The sequence below is a fragment of the Protopterus annectens genome, chromosome 11.part0 (genome assembly GCF_019279795.1).
Source record: "Protopterus annectens isolate FY-2018-M chromosome 11.part0, PAN1.0, whole genome shotgun sequence".
In the NCBI taxonomy this organism is placed as follows: Eukaryota; Metazoa; Chordata; order Ceratodontiformes; family Protopteridae; genus Protopterus; species Protopterus annectens.
In genome coordinates, this window is record NC_056745.1 from 1,221,464,750 (window position 1) to 1,221,489,981 (window position 25,232).

At 44.7% G+C, this 25,232-nt stretch overlaps 1 protein-coding gene across 1 annotated transcript in view; it reads right to left on the minus strand.

Annotated features, from left to right (window-relative positions):
- LOC122815803 (choline/ethanolamine kinase-like) overlaps positions 1-25,232 on the minus strand; it is a 562,793-nt gene that overhangs the window by 209,597 nt on the left and 327,964 nt on the right. Inside the window, exon 7 of the mRNA XM_044088601.1 lies at positions 16,945-17,032. Coding sequence (XP_043944536.1) covers positions 16,945-17,032 — 88 coding nt within the window. The remainder of the gene's footprint in view (positions 1-16,944; positions 17,033-25,232) is intronic.

Genomic DNA, 25,232 nt, shown 5'->3' on the forward strand with positions numbered 1-25,232 from the left:
AGTCTTTCTCCTTTGTTTGGGGATTTGGGCAAATGAGTGGTTTGGTTTAGGGCCACACTGGATAACACCTTTGGCATAAAGGAAGGGTTAGTTCGTAGAGAGACTCTGTCTTGATGAGATCCCAAGTAGGTGTTGGTGCTCTCCTTGGCGGACTTATGTTCTTAGCCCCTCTGAGGTACTGTCTTAGGAGTGGATGTGAGAATAAAGGAGGATCCGTGTTGTAATGAGCTGAAATTGCAGAGGCGTGGATCTTAATAGATGAAAGGGAAAGTCCTTTGTGCAACATCTCAGTTAAATATTGTAGAATCTGAGGAATGTTTGGATCAAGGGGGTTTTGGCCTTTAGCTTGGTTCCAGGCGCAAAATCTTTTCCATTTGTCTGATTAGGTTTTCCTGGTGCTAGGCCTCCTGGCCTCCAGAATGACATCCATAACAGCTTTGGATAGAGGTGTTGGCTGGTTGTTTAGGTAATTTGCCATGCAGCCAGGTTTAAAGTCTTGAGCTGGCTGTGTAGAATCTGATTGTCTCGCTAGGTGAGGAATATGTGGTAAAATCCATGGTGGGCCATGGGCCATGTTCCTTAGAATTAGATACCAATGCTGGTGTGGCCAGTCTGGTGCAACGAGTATCATTTGTGGCCTCTCTAATCTGACTTTCAGCAGTACCTTTGCTAGAAGAGGCAATGGAGGAAAGGCATACACTGTTAACGTTTTCCAACTGAATGAGAGGGCGTCCACTTTCGAAGCTTGTGGATGGAATGTCCTTGTGCAAAATTTTTGAAGTTGGTAGTTGTGGGGGCTTGCAAACAGATCTATGTCTGGGCGTCCCCATTTTTGAGCTATCATTGCAAAAACTTGTGGATCTAGTTTCCACTCGTGTGGATCCATGATGTTTCTGTTTAGGTCATCTGCCAATGTGTTTTTCTTTCCTGGCAGGAATTGTGCTTGTAATTGAACCTGGTAAGACAGTGCAGTGTTCCACAAGGTCATTGCTTGCCTGCATACAGGGTAGGAATGTGTGCCCCCTTGCTTGTTTATGTACCACATTACTGTGGTATTGTCCGTCTTTATTATTAGTTGTCCTGGGTGTAAAATGTCCATGAAAGCTGTTAGGGCATTCTGTACTGCTAGTATTTCTTTTTGATTGATATGCAGATGCCTCTGATCTGTGGTCCATTTGCCCTGAATGCACTGTCCTGCCATGTCTGCTCCCCAGGCATAGTCCGATGCATCTGTTGTCATAGTTTGCCTGGCTCTGGGTACGGTGAAAGGCTGACCCTTGTTGAGGTGACATGCCTGTACCCACCATAGAAACTCCTGTTGAAGGTAGGGAATGAGTGGTATCATTGTTTCCAAGCTGTGGCTGTGCTAAGTCCATACGCTTTTCAGGTACCTTTGTAATTTCCTCATATGCAGTTTTGCAAATGGTATTAGTAGTATGCAAGATGCCATGAATCCCAAGGCCTGCAGAATTTATCTTGCAGGGAGTTGGGTCTTTGTTGCCATTATTTTGAAATATTGAGTCAGCTGTTGTTGCTTGTCTGGCGTGAGATAAGCCATCTGGGCCGTTGTATTCAAGCTGGCACCCAGGAATATTATGTTTTGTGAGGGCACTAGTTTTGATTTCTTTTCATTTACTGTGTACCCTAGGCAACTTAGAAGGTGTTTGACAAATGCCAGATGCTTTAAAAGAATGTCCTTGCTTTCTGCTTGAATAAGGCAGTCGTCCAGGTATGGGTATATCTGAATTCCTCTTTGTCTGCAGTATGCAATTACTGGTGCCAGGCATTTTGTGAAGACCCTGGGCGCAGTAGATAAGCCAAAGGGCAGTGCAGAGAATTGATAATGCGTTGAACCTGCAATGAAGCGGAGGTATTTTGTCTGATAGGGACATGCAGGTATGCCTCCTTGAGGTCCAGCGTTACTAGCCAAGCATTCTTGCCCAGCATGGGAAGAAGCTGCTGTAGTGTTAGCATCTTGAATTTTGGTACTTGCAGATAGTTGTTCAGAAGTGAAAGATCCAGAATGGGTCTCCATGCTTTGTCCTTTCTTGGGACTAGAAAGAGTCTTGAGTAAAATCCTTGTCCTTGCTCCTGTGTAGGTACCTGTTGAATGGCTCTCATGTCCATGAGAGCTGTAATTTGTTTTGGTGCCTCTGCCCATTGATTTGGTGGCAGGTTTGGCATTCCTTTTACCCTTGGTAAGGTATGAAAGTGGAATCTGTATCCTTGAGAGACAATGTTTAGGACCCATTTGTCTTTTGTGATGATGTGCCAGTTGCCTGCAAAAAATGCTAATTTTCCTCCCAAGGGAGCTGCCAGGAGAGATTTGCTTGGTAGTTTGAGGACTGAGTCATTGTGTTTGTCTTCTGCTAGCTTGGGGCCTGTCTCCTCCTCCTTTCTGGGTAGCAGTACCCCATTGGCGAGGTTTGTAAGGGCCTTGTGACTGACCTCTGCCCCTTGGGCATCTGTATTTGCCCCTTTGTGATCTGTCAGAAGCTGGAAAGGACCATTTTTTTGTTGGCCAATTTCTGCTGAAACAAGGGGGTTGTACCTGCAAAAAATCCTTGACCGTCTGCATAATCCTGCTGTAAAGGTGCATCCAATAATTTTTCTTTAACAAAATCAGGAAGGGTTTGTTCTTTTAACCAAGCATGTCTACGTATGACAGAGCCAGTAACAGCTGCTCTACAGGAAGCTTCCAACAAATCAAATCCGCATTGTAAAGTATGTTTGCCCACATGTTCAGCTGCATGCAACAGATCCTGCATTTCCTTGAATTCAGACTGTTCAGTATGTGTGCTAGGAATTACTGATATTTCAACATGTGAAACTGACAATTTAATGCTCTCTTAGCCAGAGTTGCTGAGGTGTATATTTTCTTTCCCCATCTACCTAGGGCTCTGGAATCCCTTTCAGAGGGCACAGGATTTTTAGCCATAGAAGCTTTAGCTCCCTTAGGACCCTGGGAAATTGTTTCTGGGTCAGCCACAGGGCTTTTATAAAGGAATTTGTGCGAGTCAGGTACTCTGTAGTATCTGTCTGGTTTGGCTGGAGCAGGAGGTAGAGAGTCTGGATTTAAACTAGACTCCAGGTAAACATCATCCACAATATCTAAAACTGGAGGGATAGCAAGAGGTTTGTGCTGGGGTAGTAAAAGGAACTCTCGGAGCCTTTTCTTAGAATCAGAGTAGTCCTGGCCTTCCCAGTGGAAATGTCCCTCATGGTATGTAAAGTTTCCCCAAAGGAGTAGTCTTCAGGGGGAGATGCTGAGGAAATAGAGTCTTCAGCATCAGAGTCTTCATAAGGTGGAAAAGTGTAATCCTGTTCCTAAGAAGAATCTGAGGAAATTGAAACCTGGTCAGAGGAAGCATAATCCTCCTCTTGTCTTGGTCTTTTATCAGGAGGGGGATGGGAACCCCTGATTAGGGTAATCAAATCTTCAGCCATCTTAAGCATCTGTTTCTTAGGCATGGGGCCTTGAACTGCAGACTGATGTACAGTCTTCTTAGGTTTTAAAGGAATTTTAAGCTTAGCATAAGATTTAATGGTGAGTGTAGTCGGTCTGAAGACACCTTCTGCAACCGAAGGTGTTTCCACTGCACCGGAGTCTACTTCTGCTCCGGTGTCGGAAGATGGCTGCGTCGGCCTAGTAGGCTCTTCTTGGGAATCTGCAGCTGTCTGGGGTTCCAGTTCTGCAATTGTCAGGGGCTGCGTAGGCACCTCACTGAAAACCGGAGAACCGGCGACAGGCCCAGCAGATGCCTCGGAGTCTGGCTTGTTCCTAGGCTGCCTGTCCTTATCCTTGCGTTTTTTTATGTATGCCGGTCATCGGCTGCTCCGACGGCATGATATAATTAAATTTCCTACCAAAGTAATGCCGTGTGAAGTCAAAACGGCATTTGATAGTTCGTTTATTAAACCTAGCAGAAAACCGACAACCTGTGACGTCGTGGTCTGGGTCTAGGCAAGGAATACAATAGGAATGGAAGTCCTTATGAGGTATTTGCTTCCCACAAGAAATGCAATTGTTAACTTTTTCTGACATCGGACTGAGTCAAGAAAATGTTCTCCAACGGGGTACTTAGCTTTATTGAAGACTTCGGACTGAAATTCGAATCGAAAATCTCAGGTGTCGGCCGACCGGCACTTGCAAACTGCTTCTGCTTCGGGCACCGCGCGGCAAGAAAGACTGAAGAAAATGGCGTCGGATGCCTCTTATATACCCCCTGGCACACTGACGTCAGGGAAGAAGCGACAGCAACCGACGCCGGACCAAGACTTTGGAATTCAGGCCGACTGCGGGACCGCCTGATGGCAGGATAACCCAAGTGTGATGACTGCAGCAGGGTAACACGATGAACATCTGTTCAATACCATCCCACATGATGTGGGATTAGAATGGTTTCATGACTTCTTGTGTGAGTATTCTAGCCTGGATAATAACACTGCTGATGTTCTTGTTCTGTGCATGGAATTGGTATTAAAGTATAACTTTGTCTATCTGGAAGGTCAGTACTATAGACAAAGAAAAGGGGTAGCAATGGGGGCTTCTTGTGCCCCCATTTTCACAAATATTGTATTGCTACAGACAAATTTTATTCCCACATTTTGAGAGAACACCTTGGAATTTGTACCTCCGATTTTTGTATGACATTTTTATTGTGTGGAATAGTGAAGTGAGTGAAATTGAGGGGTTTATTAAAGTTTATAAATGCATCTACTCCTTTTTTGAGATTCACTTATCAATACAACCCCTTTAGTATGAATTATTTAGATGTTCTGTAAGAGATGGGTTAGCACCATATATCGGAAACCAACCTACAGCAACAGTATATTATATTTTGAAAGTAACCACCCCCTCATCAAAAATTTGTTATCATCAAGGGGCAATACATCCGTCTAGCCTGTATGGTTTCAAGTTGGGAAACCTTTAACAAGGAATGTGAGAAAATGTGACATATGTTTTCTAGCAGAGGGTACCCTACTGAGATGGTCACTCAGGTGTGTAGGGATATAACAGTCAAAATGCAAATGGGAGAGATTATTCCTCTCATTTGTTCCCATGAAGTTTCAGGGAGCAATTCTTTCATGAGAGGTGGTACAAATAGTAGGTTGGATTTACAAGGAGCTTTTATTACACAGTATTGCAATGAGGCTGCCCACATTAGAAGCATTATTTATAAATATTGGCACATTTTTTTTTCCATTTTAAGGGAAAGAGCATGGTGGCTAACCAAAAACCCCAAATCATATTTAGGAGAGGGAAAACCTTGAAGAACCATTTGGAGCAGGGCACTTTTGGCCATGGATTGGAGTTTACAAACAAAAAATGGGGAACTTATAGGTGTGGTAATTGTGCCCAATGCAAAATGGTCTTTGAAGGAGACTGTGTTCACAGTGAATCACTAACATTTTTTCAAGGATTCACAGTAAGTGTAACTCGGCGGGGGTTATATATGTCACCAGATGCTCAAAATGTGAGTGTTTCTATGTGGGGAAAACTAAGAGAAAGTTCAAGGAGCGTATGTATGAGCATGGACTGGACATCAGAAAGGCGGGGTATAAAAATGCATTGGCCAAGCACATTAGTGAGCATAAGGACCACAGCTTCAGCTTCTTTGTTTTGGAGCATTTACAAAGGGACCTCACAGGTATGATTCCACATATATTTCTCAACCTGTTTTCATATGTATATATGTTGTTTGTTTATTTTTATGAAAATCATTTTTATGAATTTTACACATTTGAATTTGTTTTGATATATATTTATATTATTAACATCAAATGTTTAAATGCATTGTGAGGCTCTAGTGTTTGCTGGGTCATATTTCACATCACTTTTTTAACAGTCATAGTATGGGTGAATGTATATTTTTTCACTGGTTAGGGTTTTAAGGGTGGGTTATTTAAAGAGTGCTGGATGTATTTAGTGTTGTGATTGTGATGAAGTACTTATACGAAAACACTTAATCTCTGTTCTTGTGGACAAATAAATTCTTTGGATATTCACTACAGTGTTGCTGTTTTCTGCTCCTGGATCCATTCTGTTCCTGTGTGGTTTGTGCCTTCTGCATGCTTTTGTGTTTGGTTCTACAGACCTAATGATTAGTTTACTGTAGTAAATCCTTGTTTTTCATGTATATGTTGCTTTGAATATTTTCTGTAAACCAGTTGTTGATTATTTACTTATTTTTGTAAATGATAACCTGTAGAACATGTGGAGCTTTTCTCCCCAGGCCTCAGCTGAAAAAGGGCTACTTAGCTCAGTCGGACAAACCCGGTCAATAAATAAATCTGGATATTGCAACCCAGAAAAATCCAAGGCTTTGCAGGAGATAAATGGTAAAGTGTAGATGCTGAAGTAAGATCTCTTGAGAGGAGGTTTGAATAAGCAGGTTGTCCGAGTAGGGAAAGACCTGCATCCCCTTTAGCTTGCAGAAAGCAATCACAGGATCGAGGCATTTGGTGAAGACCCTTGAGGTGGTAGAAAGGCAGAGAACTGAAAACGCCAGGAAGCAACAGAGAAACGTATAAACTTCCTGAAAAGGGGATGAATATGTATATCCACATAAGCATTCTTGAGATCCAGGAAAACCAGAAAAGCCTGATAAACTAACAGAGGAAACCAGGTCCGAAGGGACAGCATCTGAAAGGAAGGGACTTTCAAAAAGGTGTTTAACTGAGCAAGATCCAGAAGAGGCCTCCAGGTGCCTTCTTTCCTGGGTACCAAAAACATTTTGGAGTAAAACCCCTTTCCCCCGCTGACGGGTTGGAACTTCTTTAATTGTTCCTTGAGCCAACAGGCCTTGAAGCACCTGTGAAAAAATGGGCAGTTGCTATTGAGGAGGCTGACAAATGCCCAAAATGAAGGGAGAGATTTCCAGACCATGTAATAATCCTGACGAATTACTGAAAGAACCTAGGAGTCTTGGGTGACCTTTACCCAAACAGGAAGAGACACGGGAAAGACACAGAGAAAGAGGGATGTGACAGAGAAGAACAGGATATTCAGACAGCACCTGGTGGATCAGGAAAAGGAGGTTTTTGAGTACAAGGAGTTTGGGTAGCCCCAGCAGGGGGAGCCTTTCTACCACCCTTTTTAGCTCTGGGAGAAGGGCACGACTGTCTACGAACAAAAGCAGGCTTATTAGGATAATTCCTCTGAAACTCGGGCACAGGGAAAACAAAAATATGTTCCAACTCCTCTAAAGCCTTGCCTTTTTCTTGCAGGGACTTAATCAACTCCACAGGAGCAGCACTAAACAAATGCTTATTGTCCAGAGAAGCATCCATCAGTTTAGCCTTGATATCATCAGGTAATGGCTGAAGTCTGAGCCAAGAATACTTCCTCAAAACAGACCCAAAAGCAGCAGCCCTAGATGAAGTATCAGCTGCATTTAATGGAACGGCAGACCTCTTGGAGGACATCCTAAGTAAGGCAAAGGCAGAGGCCTTCCTCTCAGAATAAGGAAGATCAGAAATGAAAGAATTGAGAGAAAATAGCCAAAACACACTTATTCATATGTGTCTGATAGTTAACTCTAAATGCCAGGGTAGCAGAAGTATACACCTTCTTACCCAGTTTGGTTTCATCAAGGGCAGGTCATGCCTGCTCAACCTGGTGGACTTCTTTGAGACTGTTGCCAAAGCAATGGATGAGGGCAAAAAGTACAGTTTTGTACCTACCATAAATGTAGATGTTCGAGGATTCCCTTGCTGCAGTCCTGACTATTGGGTATAGTCCAATACCAGAGTAGGCTGGCGTCGGTCATGGCGTCAGGGTACTAATGCGCATGACCGACGTCATTTCCTCAGTCTTTTCTTGCCCCAGATGTCAGAAGACCCAAAAAGACAAGTCCCAAAACAACCTGCACCAATAAACATGTACAATATATACAGTAAAATATATACAAAAAATATAAGCATGTAAAGGCACCTACACAACCACCCTGAAACACAGACGGGAAGGAGGAACATCTACATTTATGGTAGGTACAAAACTGTACTATGTTCTTCGCTTCCCTTGCTGCAGTCCTGACTATTGGGTAGAATCCCAAAGCAGAGGTAAGGGAGGCTGGCAAATTATAAAGTAGCAGGAGCTGACAACATGCCTTGTAAAACAGCTGTGGCAAAACCAGCTCTAGACTTAGAGTATATAGGCAGGTGATAATGCCTAGAGAAAGTATGCACTGAACTCCAAGTAGCTGCTTCCAGAATATCCTTAGTTGCCACCCCTTAGAAATGCTGTTGAAGTGGCAGTAGCCCTAGTGGAATGAGGCCTAATCCCAGCTGGAACCTCTTTGCCATGATGGGAATAACAAAATGCAATGCAAAAGCCAATCCACCTAGAAATAGTTTGTTTTGACACAGGTTTGCCCTGTGAACTTAAAGCAAAAGAAACAAGTAACTGCTGAGACTGCCTAAAATCTTTAGTCCTGCTCAAATAATAACGCAATTGCCTGTGTACATCTAAAGTGTGCAAAATCTTTTCCCTTTATTTTGAGGATCTGCAAAAAGGCAAATGAATAGTTTGGTTTAAAGCCACACTAGAAACCACCTTAGGCATAAAGGAAGGATTAGTACGTAATGATACCCTGTCCTTATGGAAAATCAAAAGGGCTCTACTGCCATAAGGGCCTGCAATTCAGACACCCTTCTTGCAGAAGTAATAGCCAACAGAAAAGCTGTCTTCCATGACAAATATTTCAATTCAGCAGTAGCTGCCGGCTCAAAAGGTTGTAGAGTAAGTTTTTCCAACACAAAATTGAGATCCCAAGCAGGAGTAGGAGCTCACGTGGGGTCTTATATTCTTTGCCCTCTAAGAAACTGCTTGAACAAAGGATGCGAAAACAAAGGTGGGTCACAATCATAGTGAGCTGAAATTGCTGCAGCATGAATCTTTATGGAAGAGAAAGACAAACCTTTGTCCAATAACTCAGTAAGATATTGAAGAGCCACACTCAAATTAGGCTCTGAAATCTCCAAATTCTTTGCTGTACACCAAAATAAAAATCTCTTCCATTTTTCATGCACACCTCCTAGTACTAGGCCTTCTAGCTTCCATAATCACATTTAAAACTTGTTGAGGAAGCTGAGACCTTCCATGTTTCAACACAGAATATGCCAAGCTGTGAGATGGAGAGATTGGAGCTTGACATTGAGCAGATGACCGTCCTTCTGAGATAACAGATGAGGAATCAGAGGTAAAGGCCATGGAGGTTCCTTTACAAGACTCCTTAGAAGTGGGTACCAGTGTTGCCGAGGCCAATCTGGAGCTATCAAAATCATCCTTGGCCTGTCCTGTCTGACCTTTAGTAATACCTTTGGAAGAAGAGGTAGAGGTGGAAAAGCATAGACATGAAGGTTTTTCCAACTGAAAGACAGAGCATCCACTTTCCAAGCTGTGTGATGAAACCCCTTTGTGCAATACTTTGGCAGCTGGTGGTTTAGTGGAGAAGCGAACAGATCTATGTCTGGAGTTCCCCATGACACTGTCAATTTCTGAAATACATGAAGATCCAGTTTCCACTGTGGGGATCCATGATTTGTCTGCTTAATACATCTGCTAGGGAGTTCTGTGCTCCTGGCAGAAACCTTGCCTGAAGAGTCAGTTGCTCTCCCATAAAATCATTGCTTGCCTGCATAGAGGATAAGAATGTGTTCCCCTTGCTTGTTGATGTACCACATGACAGTTGTGTTGTCTGTCAGAATCAACACCTGCCCTGGAAGAAGTAACTCCTTGAACGCCATCAATGCAAACTGGACTGCTAACATCTCCTTCATGTTGATATGTAGATGCTGTAGTCTGGCAGGCCACTTGTCTTGTATCCACTTTCCATTTAGATGAGCTCCCCAAGCAGTGTCCGAGGCATCTGTCGTTAAAATCTGACTCCCCTCTGGCCGGGTCACAGAGAGTCCCTTGTTTAGGTGACATTCCTGAGCCCACCACAAGAATTCCGTTTGAAGGCAAGGTATTATTTGAATGACAGTGTCCAAATCTTGGCAGTGCTGTGTCCATACATTTTTGAGATACCATTGCAGCTTCCTCATATGCAGTTTGGCATTGGGAAGCACCAGAATACAAGATGCCATGAACCCTAATGCTTGAAGGACTGTCCTTGCAGTCAGCACGGACTGATGAGATAGTTGATGGAAGTAAAGTGACAGACTCTTTTGTTTGTCCGGGGTTAAAAAGGCCATCTGGGCTGCTGTATTCAGTCTCACACCCAGAAAGCACATGTCTTGAGAGGGTACTAGACTGGACTTTATTTCACAGAATACCCTAGGCATCTTAGCACTGCTATGACATATTCCAGATGCTGTAGAAGGTGTTCTTTTCTTGAGCCAGAATCAGGCAGTCGTCCAAGTAAGGATAAATTTGAATGCCTTGAAGCCTGAAGTAAGCTATCACTGGAGCCAGAACCTTTGTGAATACATAAGCCAAGGGCAATGCAGAGAACTGATAATGAAAATCTCCAGTTCGAAACCGCAGATACTTTCTGCAACTTAGCCTTATGGGCACATGAAGGTAAGCTTCCTTGAGATCCAAAGTTACCATCCAGTGATCCTTGCCCAGCAGAGGTAACAGTTGCTGTAACGTCAACATCTTGAACTTGGGAATGTCCAGATAAGTGTTGAGGATAGATAAATCCAAAATTGGTCTCCACGTGTTCCCCTTCTTTGGTACTAGGAACAGGCGAGAATAAAAAGCCCCTTTCTGACACAGGGACTGGCTGAATAGCCCTATCTGGAGTAACTGAGAAACTTGCTTGAGAGCCTCTTTTCTTTGTGGAGGAGGAACATCTGGCATGCCTTTGAAAGGGGCATTGTGTGGAAATAAAATCTGTACCGTGATGAATGATATCCAGCACCCATCTGTCTTGAGTGATTAAATCCCAATTTTCTTTGAAAAGAGACAATCTTCCTCCCAGAGGAGGTGCCAGACCAAGGTCCACTGGCAGCTGCACAGGCAGGTCAGTGGGTCTGCTTACGAAAGGACTGACCCCTGCCCTCACCAGAAGTCTGAGCAGGTGAACTGTCTGATCTAGGCCTAAACGAACCTTGAGCCCTGCCCCTACCACGCCTAGATCTACCCCTAGACTCGGAACCACAAGCACCATATGACCAGCCCGTAGCACGCCAATTTCTACTAAACTTGGAGGTTGCACCTGCAAAATCTTTAACAGTCTGCATAGACTTAGCTTTGTCCTCCATTTTCTTTAAAACTGCTTCCACAGGCGGTCCAAACAACACATCAGACTGTAAAGGAGCATCCAAAATCCTGGTCTTAACATGCTCAGCTAAATTCTGATCCTTCAACCATGCATGTCTGCGAAGAACAGAACTAGTAGCAGCCACCGAGGAGGCCTGAACAGCATCAAAACCACACTGCAAAGAATGCTTACCCACTTGTTCAGACACATGAACCAAATCCAGCAATTCTTTACACTAATACCTTCCGCCAAAGCATCCACCTTAGATTTCAATTGTGAAAGGAGATAATTCTGATATTTCAGCATATGAAATTGACAATTCAACGCCTCATGGCTAGAGTGGAAGAAGTATATACTTTCTTACCCCACCTATCCAAAGCCCTTGCCTCTTTATCAGAGGGTACAGGATTTTTAACAACAGAAGCTTTAACACCTTTAGGCCCCTGAGAAACAGTTTCTGGGTCTGCCCTGGGACTCTTAAACAAATACTTATGAGCTTGGGCACCCTATAATATCTATCAGGCTTAACAGGAGCAGGAGGCAAGGAATCAGGGTTCAGAGAAGCCTCTGCAAAACATCCTCCACCACATTCAACACAGGAGGAATAGCTAAGGGCCTATGCTGAGGCAAAAACAAGAATTCCCTAAGCCTTTTTCTGGAGTCAGAGTAATCTTGGCCTTCCCATTTAAAGTGCTCCCTCATGGAGTGAAGAGTCTCTGAAAATGAGAAATCCTCAGGAGGGGAAGCTGAAGGAGTGGAATCATCCACATCAGAATCAGAATAAGCAGGAAACTCTTGCAAGTCTTCCACAGAAGACTCTGACGCCTGTGAACACTGTTCAAAACTATCAAACTCCTGTTCCACCCTAGGCCTCTTATCAGGTGGGGCATAGAACCTCTAATCAGAGTAATCAAATCTTCAGCCATTTTAAGCATATGTTTCTTAGGCACAGAGCCGAAATGCTAGGAGAAGCCCCTACAGAAGCTGAACTTGGCCTTCCTCTAAAAGAAGCTCTGGAAACAGAAGGAGAGGCCCTAACTACCTTGGGAAGAGAGGGAAGAACAGTTACCTGAGAAGCCCCTCAGCCTGGCCTACTTCCTGAGAGGGCACATCCTGTAACAGTAAAGTATCTGCCTGAGACTCCATAGAGACTCCTGGCAAAACCTCTGGCTCCCTGAGCCTTCTAAAGGACCGGCGTCCGGGACTGCCGGTTCCTCACCCTAGACTTCACTGTTTTGTCCTTGCGCTTCTTAGATGAAGCAGGCGCGGAGCATCCGGCGGCATAGTATAATTGCAACGCTTCCCAAACACTAACCTAGCACAAACAAGCCTCCTTATAGTGCGCTTATTAAATCTAGCACAAGAGCGGCAACCAACAACGTCGTGCTCAGGCCCTAAACAAGGTATACACAATGTATGATAATCCCTATGCGGTATCTGCTTCCCACAAGAAATACAGTTATTCACTTTTTCTGACATCCGTAATATACTGAGGCAAGAAAACCTTCTAAACGGGTTACTTAGCCACCAAACCCCAACGGGGTTACGAGCCAACTCTGTACTCGGTCTGAAACAAAATCTCAGAACGCCAACCTGCACTCGCAAAATTGCTTCTGCATCGGACCATGCGGCAAAAGACAGAGGAAATGACGCCGGTCATGCGCGCGTACCTGGCGTACTGGGCGTCAGTCTAAAGCGCCATGACCGGCGATCCTTCTCTCTGGTATTCGGGCCGACTGAGACGCGGACTATACCCAATAGTCAGGACTGCAGCAAGGGAAGACGAAGAACATTGGTTCACTGCCTTCCTTGACCTAGCTAAGGCATTTGACACAATCCCCTACTTGGGCATTGTGGACAAACTCAAGGGGTTAGGTACACACTCGTATGTCACCTGGTGACTAGACAACTGGCTCACAGACAGGAGCTAGGAAGTTAAAATTGGGGAGTCCACCTCTACCAAGAGGCCATTCACAAGTGCAGTCCCTCAGGGATCAGTCCATGAACCGCTGCTTTTTGGCATTTACTTCTCTGAAGGCTCGGGCATTGTCAATGGTCTCTGTCTGACTAAATTTGTAGACGATTGCAAATTAGAAGTCATTGAATCTCACACTGCCAAAAATCTTCTCCAGGAAGGGCTGACACAGATAAACAACTGGTGTCAGAGCCATGCACTAAAATTAAATGCCAAGAAATGCATAATGGTATCCTTTGGGAAGTCATCCACCCGTGGTAACTATCATATTGACAACACACCCCTTAGAGTTGATCCAGTAGTCAGGGACTTAGGGACACACAGACAGCAATCCAGCCCCTGACCATTACATGTCTACAGTAGTGAGGAAATCATTCTATGTTGCGCAACTTATAAACAAAGGTATGGCATCTAGATCCAAGGAAGTCATTGTTCCACTGTATTCGCATTCATCAGACCTATCATTGAATACAATGCTCCCTTTGGTATGTACCTAACCAGGCATCTCCAACAAATGGAACGTCCACAGAGGTTCCTCACTAAAAGAATACAGGATGTAAGTAAAATGTTCTATGCAGGCTGCCTCAAGGCCCTATCCCTGTATTCTGTCTCCTACAGGCTGTTGAGGGGAGATCTACTCCTGGCATACAGAACATTGTCTGACCCCACTCTGATGGACCTCCTGCATATCCACAAAACAAACAGCATCATAATTACCCATTCTAAAGCATTAAACCTTGCTTGTGATATAAACAGGACCTGCTGGAGAGACAGGTATGTATCCCAGAGACCACACCATCTCTGGAACAGGCTCCCCATCCATGGGAAGCAGAGTGCCTCCCTAACCCAATTCAAGTGTAATAGTTAACTTGGACAACTGGAAGGGGAACATGAAATTCATCCCTGGCTTGGCACCTATGTCTCTGATGGACACAGATAACCTGTAAATGGTTCATCTCCCAGGCCCCTGCTTACACTTATCAAGGGTACCAGAACTCGCCAGAGATTTGGGATGCATGGCTAGTCTTAAAAAGGCCCTTGTGGTCATTAGCCTAGTAAACACCTATGAACCTATGGTTCTGCTATCCTTATCAGATGGCAGCAATTTAGTGGAAGGCAACAATATGAAAGGCTCATATGAAGCCACAGACACCACAGAGGGATCAGCAGAGGACCCTTACATAGAAACGTACTGCCCTCAGGAACTTTATAAAGCCTATCAGGTTTTTGGGAGTAGGAGGTTGAAAACAAAAAGCCTGAGAAGCAGTAGAAAAAGCATCCAGCAAGGCAGCAAGAACCAGAGGAACAGCAGAGGGCCTGGGAGACTCCATTTGCAAAAGCTCACAGTACCTCTTCTGAACATCAGACACTTCAGCAGAGTCCCATATGAAACTGTTTCCAGAATGATGGAATTTATCACCAAACAAAATCTCCTCAAAAGGAGAGTCAGGATTGATAGACTCTTCTTCCTCAGAACCACAGTCAAGTGGTGAAGAAATATGGGAGGAATAAGTCAGGGACTCTGTCAGAATCAGCATCCTCCTCCTCCGCAGAATCCTGTTAAGTAGGCCTCTTAAGAGGGGTAGAAAAGGGAAGCAGGAACAGAAACATACTGTGGAGGCTTGACAGCCATAAGGGCGTTAAACAAGCCTTGCGTGAAGTTCTGCCATTCATTCTGAGTACCTTTGTCAGCAGGCGAAATAAGTTTAGTCTGCTGCTTATTTTTTGAGTGGGATGTCAGCCTTGAAAAATTCTGGAGGCTCTGATCCTTGATAGTACTCAGGATCTCTTCCCTAACTAAAATCTGATGAACACCCCTAGGCCTTCCAGTAATAACCAACCTTGGATCCCCCCTGTACATCTGAGGTGAACATCTGCAAAACCTCCATGGACGTATGTGGCATCAGATCCATGCCAGCTTCCAAAGCAGTCATGGCAGAGGAATCTGAGCAAGAAACCGGACACTCCTCCGGGCTTTCACCAGCCTCAAAAGAGACGTCAGGTGGAGGTGATACAGCCAAAGAATTAGACCTAACTTTCTTGGCTTTTTCTTTGTAGATGGCTGGCCCTGAGGCCAGGAAGGTCCTTCCATGCTATCCTTAGCCAACAATTTAAGTTGTTGGTTCTCAAGATAAAAATCCTACGGAAGAAAGCAGACTCCTCAATATCTTGGGGACAAATAACTGACAAATCTCTCAAGATATATGGTTGTGTGAAACACCTAATCAGAACAAACACCGCTCGTGATGATCTTTATGGGGAAATCTGTCTCCTGCACTGCCATTTTTCCTTTCTGGATGACATGAAACCCAATAACCACATTGATATGGAAGAATATCTTTCAACCTCCACCATACCTAAAGCTGAGGGAAGTCCAAAACTTCCCATCCCAGCATCTGAAGATGGAAGTACTAAAACACTTACGGCAGAACTTAATATTGTGTTCCTCTCAAATGCAATAACTGCAACACCACAGACAGTCTTTAACTAGCTTTAATGCACATAAGACACTGTCTAGATTTGTTTCTAGACATCAAACATTGGAATGTTTCATCAGTTTGCATGAGGACTGACACCTGAACTAAGCAAGAGAGAGAAGAGAAATGGAAGGCACATGGATTAGGTATGCTTACACAGTTGGCATGTAACATCGTTAACATGCATCAGTAATAGGCATGTCACCCCTACACATGGCAGATTATGAAAAGGAAGTGTCAAGCTGAAGCTGGTGAAGATGTACTCAATCAGTAACTGTTACAGAGGCACCTCTACCCCCACATACAACTAGATATACCAACTCCAAGGTCACCATTCCTCAGAGAAGTTCCAGCACACATCCACTCTAAGTACAACCTGCCAAAACTGAAAATAAAAGCAAAAACTATAACAACACACAAAAATACTTATACCCACCTGAAGTACATGAACCTACAACATAGTCAGAGGGTAAAAACACCATCCAGGCAATGGCAGAAGTATGAAAAGTATCCAGTACAAAAAACCTGGCCATAGATCAACTAATATCATGCACACATATCTGTCTTATCTGACATTTTATGCATGCCACCTAGGAAATAAAATCCCAAATGTTAAAACTGTATTTTATGCTAAAAACAGATGCACTATTTGCACCCTCCCCAACATATATACTAATTCCAAGATCACAATACCTTGGAGTACGCTACATTACCTTGGGAGAAGTGTTAACCAACTTGGAATGTTGTTTTTAGTATGGTCTGGATGGAATGTGCACCTTCACACTGGTTATTTTTTGAATGCCCGTAGTACAATTCATAGAAAAACTATCCATGGGATATGTATGGTCTTTTTAAGAGGTGCTGAAAAAGTGAACAGCATATGGCATCTATATACATGACTACCAGATGGAAAGTGAGTGGTAGAATTCAGCCCTTGAGACAAGACAGATGTGGAAAGAGCAATCTTAAATGGATAACTGCTACAGGGCTCCTTAAGTGGAGCTGCAGGAACCATCTTGGTAACGCCACAGAATGCTTTAGTCTATGGGACAGTATTGAGATTGGACACGATTTAATGTTTCAATGGAACAACTGCTGAACTGAAATAAGTAAACAGGGACATGGCAACTCGAGACCTTGCTACAATCCTAAGCAAGCTGAAATGTTGAGTTATAAGTTATGAGCATAAATTTATTCTAACAGCATTACACATTCGGGGATAACGGATAATTGTAAAACAGCGTGGGTCACACATTCAAACAGCATGTGGGAAACCTACCTGTAATTGTAACTGCTATATTCAAAGTCAATCAACATCAACTTGTCTGTAGGGCTATTTTCTTTTTCAGTCAGCAATAAGATGTTACCTAGGGCAGAGAGCAGAGGGTTCACTTAACTAAAACATATTAAACTCTAAATTCTGATTAAGGTCACTAATGCTTTCAGAAGGCCTTGCGTGGGAGTGATGAAAATAATCAAGCACAGTACTCTTGACAGTGTTACATGTTTGTTTTTTTTACCACATATGCCATAAAATCTAACACAAAAAAGACACTCAGAAGAAACAAACTGTGTTGAACTGACACTAAAAACCTGGGCAGGGTATAGATCAAAATACTGATAAGCACCATGTTATAAGACTGCATTTATCCCATTAACAGGGCAACAAAGGGTTTCAGAGAAGGGAAAGAAATAACCTCCCCACAAAAAATAACACTGATACGCTAGCAGAATACAATGTAAATCTTTTCACTAAGTCTTTAATAGTCATCAGCAGTATAAACAATACTGTGAATACATTACAGATTTAACTCTCATCTAGATAACCTAAATAAATGGATGTGTTTCAAACATGCTGGATAACATCTCAGCTCCCCTCACGTGAATCTCTGAATGATTCATAAAAAGAAGTTATGTACTCACCATAACATTCCATCTGAGTAGTTGTACTTCATTTGTCTTCAACCTGTGGGAATAAGGATCTGTATTGGATCCGAGCCAGCAAATGTTACTAGCATCAGCTCCGAGCTTCAGACTCCTCCCCTTACCCATAATACATCTCCACTACCTTCCATCCCCAGATCAAGTTTGCTGAACTTATACTTAGAACCCGACCTGATAATATACTTGTGACCTATACTGCAGCCCGTAAGCTGATCATGCGCCAAGGTCTGGGGGAAGGAGGGAGGGACGGTTGAAGACAAATGAAGTACAACTACTCAGATGGAACGTTATGTTGAGTACATGACTTCTTTATCTGAAGTAGTTTACTTCATTTGGTCTTCAACCTGTGGAACAGAGTCCCCAGCTACTAAAACTCCTGGGATGCCCTCATGGAAGGATATTTCGGAGCACCGCGAAACCAAAGGATGCTCGCCTTCTTGAAATCAAATCCAATTTATAATGAGAAATAAATGTACGAGATGAGGACCAAGTAGCTGCAGAGCAAATGTCATCCAAAGACACTCTAGACCAGAAAGTCACAGACATACCCATGGACCTGGTGGAATGAGCTTTAACCTGACCTGGAGGAGACATGCCTCTGTCCTTATAGACCTGTAGGATGCATGACTAAATCCATCTAGCTATAGTGACCTTGGAGATAGGTTTCCCCAAAAAGGGTTTACAGAAGGAAAGAAACAATTGATCAGATTTACTAAAATTTTTTGTCCTGTGTAAATAGAATCGTAACTGTCTATGAACATCCAACATGTGTAGTTTGTATTCCATTTTGTTCGTAAAATTGGGAAAGAACACAGGCAAATTTACAGTTTGATTGATATTGACTGGTGAAGCCACCTTAGGAAGAAAAGATGGATTGGTCCAAAGGGAAACTCTGTCTTTATAAAAAATCATGTATGGAAGTTTGATAGACAAGGCCTGTAACTGCAAAACCCTTCTAGCAGAGGTGACACCTACCAGAAAGGCTGTTTTCCACAACAGACATTTTAGATCTGCAATTGCGGCAGGCTCGAAAGGCGGAGCGACTAGAGCTTGGAGAACTATAGTAAGGTCCCACGGGGGAATAGTATCTTTGACCGGAGGGCGTAGCAAAAATGTGCCTTTGATAAAAGCTTTACTCAGTCTGGAAGATGCTACGGATGCAGAATTCTCTCCCACTTGAAAATGGGAAATGGCAGCCAAATGAACTTTGACAGTAGAAGAACTATCTCTCTGACAGGCCCAGAAAGAAAAATGTTTCTACTTGCTGCAATAAACCTTTCTGGTCAAAGACTTATGAGCAGCTACCAAAATAGATCTAACTGAGGAAGATAGTCCGGGAGTCCTAGCAATTACGGGAACTGAAGCAGCCAAGCCATGAGCTTCAGGCTGTCCAGACTCGGATGAGGCAGCCCCAAGGGGTGTGAAATCAAATCCTGAATGGGATCTAAGATCCAAGGTGGAGCCAGAAGGTGAGACCAAAGAAAGGGAAACCATACCTGTCGAGGCCAGAATGGGGCAATGAGGATCACCTTGCTCTCCAGTTGACAAGCTTACTGCAGAAACCTAGGAATGAGAGGTACTGGTGGGTAAGCATATAGAAGACCGGGATGCCAAGCATGAACTACAGAGTCTATGGGGGACTCCCCAGGCAGAGGGTTCAGAGTGAAAAACTTGCTGCACTTCGCATTGGAAGGAGATGCGAAGAGATCGCAGCAAGGTTGACCCCACTTGCTGAAGATCTGTTCTGCTACTGACAGATTCCGATACCACTCGTAAGGCATCGGAATGGTCTGACTTAGCCTGTCCACTAGGATGTTGTACCATCCCAGCATGTGCATTGCGATGAGAAAGCGACCGGTGGATATCGCCCATTCCCACACTCTCATGGCCTCGTGACAAAGGGGGTAATATCTGGTCCCTCCCTGTTTGTTGATACAACAGACTACTGAAATGTTGTCTGACTGAATGGCAATTGTTCCCAGAGGAAGACAGGCATGAAGAGCCTGCAAAGCCAGAAGGACCGCCCTCAACTCTAAGACATTGATATGCAGGCTGATCTCTATGGGGGACCACAGGCCTTGGACTGTCGTGCCCAAACAATGCCCCCACCCGAGTTGGGAGGCATCTGTGGTCACTGTGGTTTGGGCCGGGGCTGGAACAAAGGGTCGTTCCTCCACAATGTCTGGAGAGCTCATCCACCATATGAGGGATGACCGACCCACTTGACTTAGGTGGATAGGATAAGTGAATGGCAGTTCCAACAACGACCACTGAACCGTTAAGAGTCCACTGAAGAATCCGCATGTGTAGCCGAGCACACGGAAGAAGAGTTATGGTCGCGCCATCGAACCTAGAGCCCTCAACACTGATTCTGCCATTGGGAGGTGGGAACGGTAGATCAGGGAGACATGCATCCTGAGGTTTTGAACTCTCTCCGAGGTCAGGAATATTTTGCACTGAAGAGTATCTATCCTGGCCCCAATATAGTCTATCACCTGTACAGGATCTAGGAGAGATTTGGATGTGTTGATTGTGATGCCCAAACTCAGGGCAAGTGTCAAAAAGTAATCTCTGGTTTGAGAAAGTAGACGCCTGGTGGAAGCAGTGAGGAGCCAATCGCCCAGTTATGGATAGACCTGAATCCCCTGAAGCCTCAGGTGAGCCGCTACAACCACCACCACTTTGGTAAACACTCTGAGGGCTGTGGTGAGACAAAAGGGTAGGGCTTGAAACTGATAATGATTGGCTCCTAGCCGGAAGCAGAGGAACCTCCGGGAGCTTCTGTGCATTTTTATGTGATAGTAAGCATCCTGGAGGTCTAACAAGCACATCCAGTCGCTCTCTTGCAGGTACGGCATGATGGACTGTAGCATGACCATCCGGAACTTCTCTTTGGCAACAGACAGGTTCAGGGTAGAGAGGTCCAGAATGGGCCTTAAGTCTCCCGTTTTCTTTGGCCCCAAAAAGAACCTGGAGAAGAAGCCCGATCCAGACTGATCTGGGGGGACGGTTTCGATGGCTCATTTTACTAGCAGCTTGGAAATTTCCTTTGCTGCTGCCTCCCTTTGCATGGGTGGAACGTCCGGGAGGTGTCTGGGAGATATGAGGTAACCCACAAAGTGGATAGAATATCCTGTGGATATGATTTGAAGCACCCAGCTGTCTGTTGTTATGGACTCCCATGCCGCTGGGTGCAAGGACAATCGTCCCCCGACTGCCTCCAGAGTAGAGCAGCTGGGCAAACCCCTCAGGGTTGCTGCCAAGGTCTGTCCGAGAACGGTTCTTGAGACCCGAAGTTCCGCGGACCCCCTCTGCCTCTGGGCTGGCATCCATTCTGTCCCCCTCCTCCTCTAGTGAAAGAAGAGCCCTGAGTATACCGGGAATACTGAGACTTCTGGAACCACATCTTCTTTTACCCTCTCTGGTTCTGGGAAAAAGACCTTTGAGGGTTAGAGAAGCGGATTCCAATGGCAGACAGTGTCTTCCCGTCCTTCTCACTCTGGACTAGTCTCTCCTTGAGTCTTACCGGAAAGTGTAGAGCCATCATAAGGGGCATTGGCAAAAGATGCTTTAAAGGGTTCAGAAAATTGACACAACCTGAGCCAGGCATTATGCCTCATGGACATGCCAGACCCAGCCGCCCTAGCAGCTCCTTCCATAGCATGGAAGAGGAGTCGCATGGACATATTTGATACCGCTTTTAGAGTGGCCATTTTCATGGAGAATGAAGCCTTGTCCTCCTGCGACATGTACTTGGGTAGAGACTCCTCCAACTCCTTTACTAGGTCGCACTGGAGTCTAGTGACATGGGCCAAGTAATTCAGCGCCCTGATCGAAAAGGTAGTTGAAGCATACACCCGCTTCCCTAGGCGGTCCATCATCCATGACTTCCGGTCAGGAGGGTGGACCGAGAAACTCTCCTGAGCAAGTTCCTTCTTAGTGGCTGCTGCTACCACCATGGCATCCACCGGGGAGCCCTTATTCCAGGATGGCCTGTCAATGGGGGGGGGGCTTAAAATTTTATTGGGTCACTTGGGGACAGGCTGCACAGTGTCCGGTTCCTTCCACGCCCGCGAGGTGATCAAATCCACTAAGGGATCCGCGGGAGGGGACACCCAGGAAGTAGACGGGCCCATGCTGAAAGCCTCCTGGAACGCAGACTCATCAGAAGAGGGCAGACCAACCTCCTCGCTGGTGCAGGATCTCTATGATGTCTCCACAGGAGACATCCTCGGGGGGTGATCTTGGGGAACCATCTCCATCATCTAAATCTGTGTCCTCGATGAGGGACTCGGGGGAGTCCAAGTGCTTCCTCTTGCACGTACGCTTGCATGGCACATCTCCAGTGGGGCTCTCAGGGGAGTGCTCACAAGCCATCTATTCCTCAGGGGGAACCGTCTGGGGCTCTTCGAGCATGGGCTGTCCCTCTGGTAAGACAATGGGGACTGTAGATAGAGCCGGGGAGGTCTGTGAGGAGTCCGAGGGGGAGGTCAGGGGGTCTCGATCCGATGGAGAGGACCCTTTCTACCACATCGAATGCCGAAGGAGAGTGGACCCCCTGGGAAGCTAATAAGGAGGCCTGTCTCCCCAGGTCTGACGCGAGAATCAGAGCCGGTCCTGTAGTGGACAGAGCTCTGAGGGAGCGAACTTGGCCCGACAACGTCGGAGCCGATGGAAAAGGTTCCACTCCCTCGGATCAGACACTCAAGCTCCGGCTCCGAGAGTGGCTCGGATCCAAATTGGTTGGATCCGAGACGCTCCAGGCAGCTGTCTGCATCGAGGAAACAAGTACCGTCGGCGCCGACCCCCTGACCAAGACCAACCTCGGATCAGAGTACTCTGAAGCCAAAGGTCGGGTCGGGGAAGGAGAAATGGGTTGAAAGATAGGAAGCGAGCTCCCCCCCTCCAGAGGGAGGGGGGCTGGCAAGACCCCCATCTGTATCTGTGTACGGATAAAGCGCCTCATCATCTTATCCAGATCCATATCCGATAAGGAGCGGGCTGACCATGACGAGGCCAAGGACTCCGACCTGGCAGGTCGGGGAACTGAGGCCCGGGAGAATGGGCGTGCCTCCTCCGGCTCCGGGGAGAACCAAGGAGACCGGAGCCGAGGGGAGTCATGGATCCGTGCTGACTTGCTTGGAGAAGCGAGGTCCAGGGACCTCTTCCTCTTTTTCCTTTGTCTTCGACTCTCTCTCCCTTTCTCTACCTCTCCTCTGCTCCGCTACCACAGGCTTAGATGCAGGAGTTTGAGTCCCAGCCTAGGAGGGAGGAGAGGCCAGAGGAAGTGAAGAGGGAGAGGCAGTCACAAGCAGCCGGTGTGACTGAAGCCGAAGACGAGGAAGGAGGATCAGTAGAAGGAAGAAGACCTTTGAGGGCCAACTTGGCCTTCCTATCCTTTAAAGCTCGGGGGTTGAACCCTGCACAAATGGAGCAATCCACACTAAGGTGGGTCACACCTAAGCACAACACACACACAAAGTGTGGCCATCTGCTGGGGAGAGTTTATGGCCATACTCTGTGCAGCGCTTAAAGACAAGCTTTTCAACCATCCTGAGAGAAAGAAGGCCTTAAAAAAGACAGGCAAAAAACTTTCTTAACTCCAACACACACACACCCACTCAACACGCTAGTCTACAGACAACACTGAGGAGGGGAGGGGCACCACAGAACAAACTACTCTATTTACCTAATCAGACTAGCACTTGACGCCAAAGCGATGGGAGGGGAGAAGGGGTAGCTAAACTAACCTAGATCGACGAAAAAGAATGAAAGTTTTAAACTTACAGTAGTGAAATAACTGCTAGCTGGAGCTCTGAAGACACAATGTATAAGCAAATCACTGCAAACGAGATCAGGGGATGGAAGGCAGTGGAGGTGTATTATGGGTAAGGGGAGGAGTCTGGAGCTCGGAGCAGATGCTAGTAATATTTGCCGGCTCGGATCCGATACGGATCCATATTCACACAGGTTGAAGACTAAATGAAGTAAACTACTTCAGATCGTGATATCTTACCCTCCCCCCAGAGGTACATTTCATTACTACAAGTGAGCATAGGCATATAATTACATAGTGGATGTTCATAGGTGAGCACTCGGCTAACTTCCCTTGTGGACCATTTTAAGCCTTGGCAATTACCCCATGTGAGAATCAAATCCTGCATCTTGTGTCTGTAAGGTAAACACCTTAATCACTATGCCAACCTCCCCAATCTTAAGTCTATACCACAAAGAGTGGTTACAATCTGTAGTCTCTGCACAGAAGTTGCAACTGTACTAATACTTTATCATTTAATATGTTGCTTTATTAACTTTATTTTCTGTACAGCATTTCCTAGGGACCCACTCACACGGCCTTTTTTTAACTCTGTTTACAGTATCTTTTGTTAGGCTATGCTATGCTTTCTCATTTTACACTTTTAGTGCAGCCATTTTGCATATACATTACAATAAGGTCCAAGATTCTTCCTGTGTTTAGTGTAATCCACAAACATATTTGATAAGCAATGGCACAGATCTTTATTTGTACATTTACACATGTTGCTTTACTACTCCATGTACAAGGCTTTTCTTAAGTTTGTACTTTTATGCACTGTATTTGAATTCACTATGAACAAGCTTGTCCTCAGTCTAGATAAAGCAATCTCATTTGTCAGCTTTAATGAATACGGTGCAACTTACAGCCTTTTATGCAATGTCACATAAGTTACTACTTGTATCTTATGTCAAATAAGACTGTGAATACTTAATTGTGCATGTTAAAAAACACTGCCTTATGTGTGAAAATACTGTACTGCCTATAAGATGATCTTTTTTAATCACCTTTAATGAATTATCACTTGGAAAATAGGCAAACAAATTAATATAAAAGTAATCAAACATTTTAACAAATTCATATTTACAAACATTACACATCACATATATTGTTCTACAGCCTATAATCTATGCAACATTACATAAATTACTCAATTACTGCTTCTCTTAAACCTCATTCCTCCTCCAAAACATTCTTCTACATGTAGTATTCCTACAATTTCCATTTTTCTATACAGTTTACTCCTACCCTTTCTAAAGATTTCACTTCATGTTCTTTTATCTCTTGCTACAACATTTATCACTTCAACTATTGTAGGTTTAGATTTTGATTTCCATTCTGCAAGTAATTGCTTTTTTGGCAGCCACAAGAATTAAACTTAACAAGGCCTTACTATATCTAGGCAACTCAGATCCTGTATCCCAGCTCATAAAAACAATTTCCTTAGTTACACTCATTTGCTCACCCAGTATTCCTGACAGAGTATTCTGTAGAGAATTTTTAAAGTCTACCAACTCATTACACTCCCAAAAATGAAAGTTATGTACTTACCATAATGTCAGATCCATGTTCTCTGATTTTTGTCTGGTTCAAACATGTGGGTTGTCAAATCCGAAGGGATCTGACCTCAGTGCCACTCTTGACGTTTATCGGTTCCAGAGCTCTGACTCATCCTCTAATCATAATTCCCTAGGATGCACCTCAGATACCCAGACTGAGTTTGCTTCTATAGCAGTGGGAAATTTTGTGTGTGTGTGTGTGTGTGTGTGTGTGTGTGTGTGTGTGTGTGTGTGTGTGTGTGTGTGTAT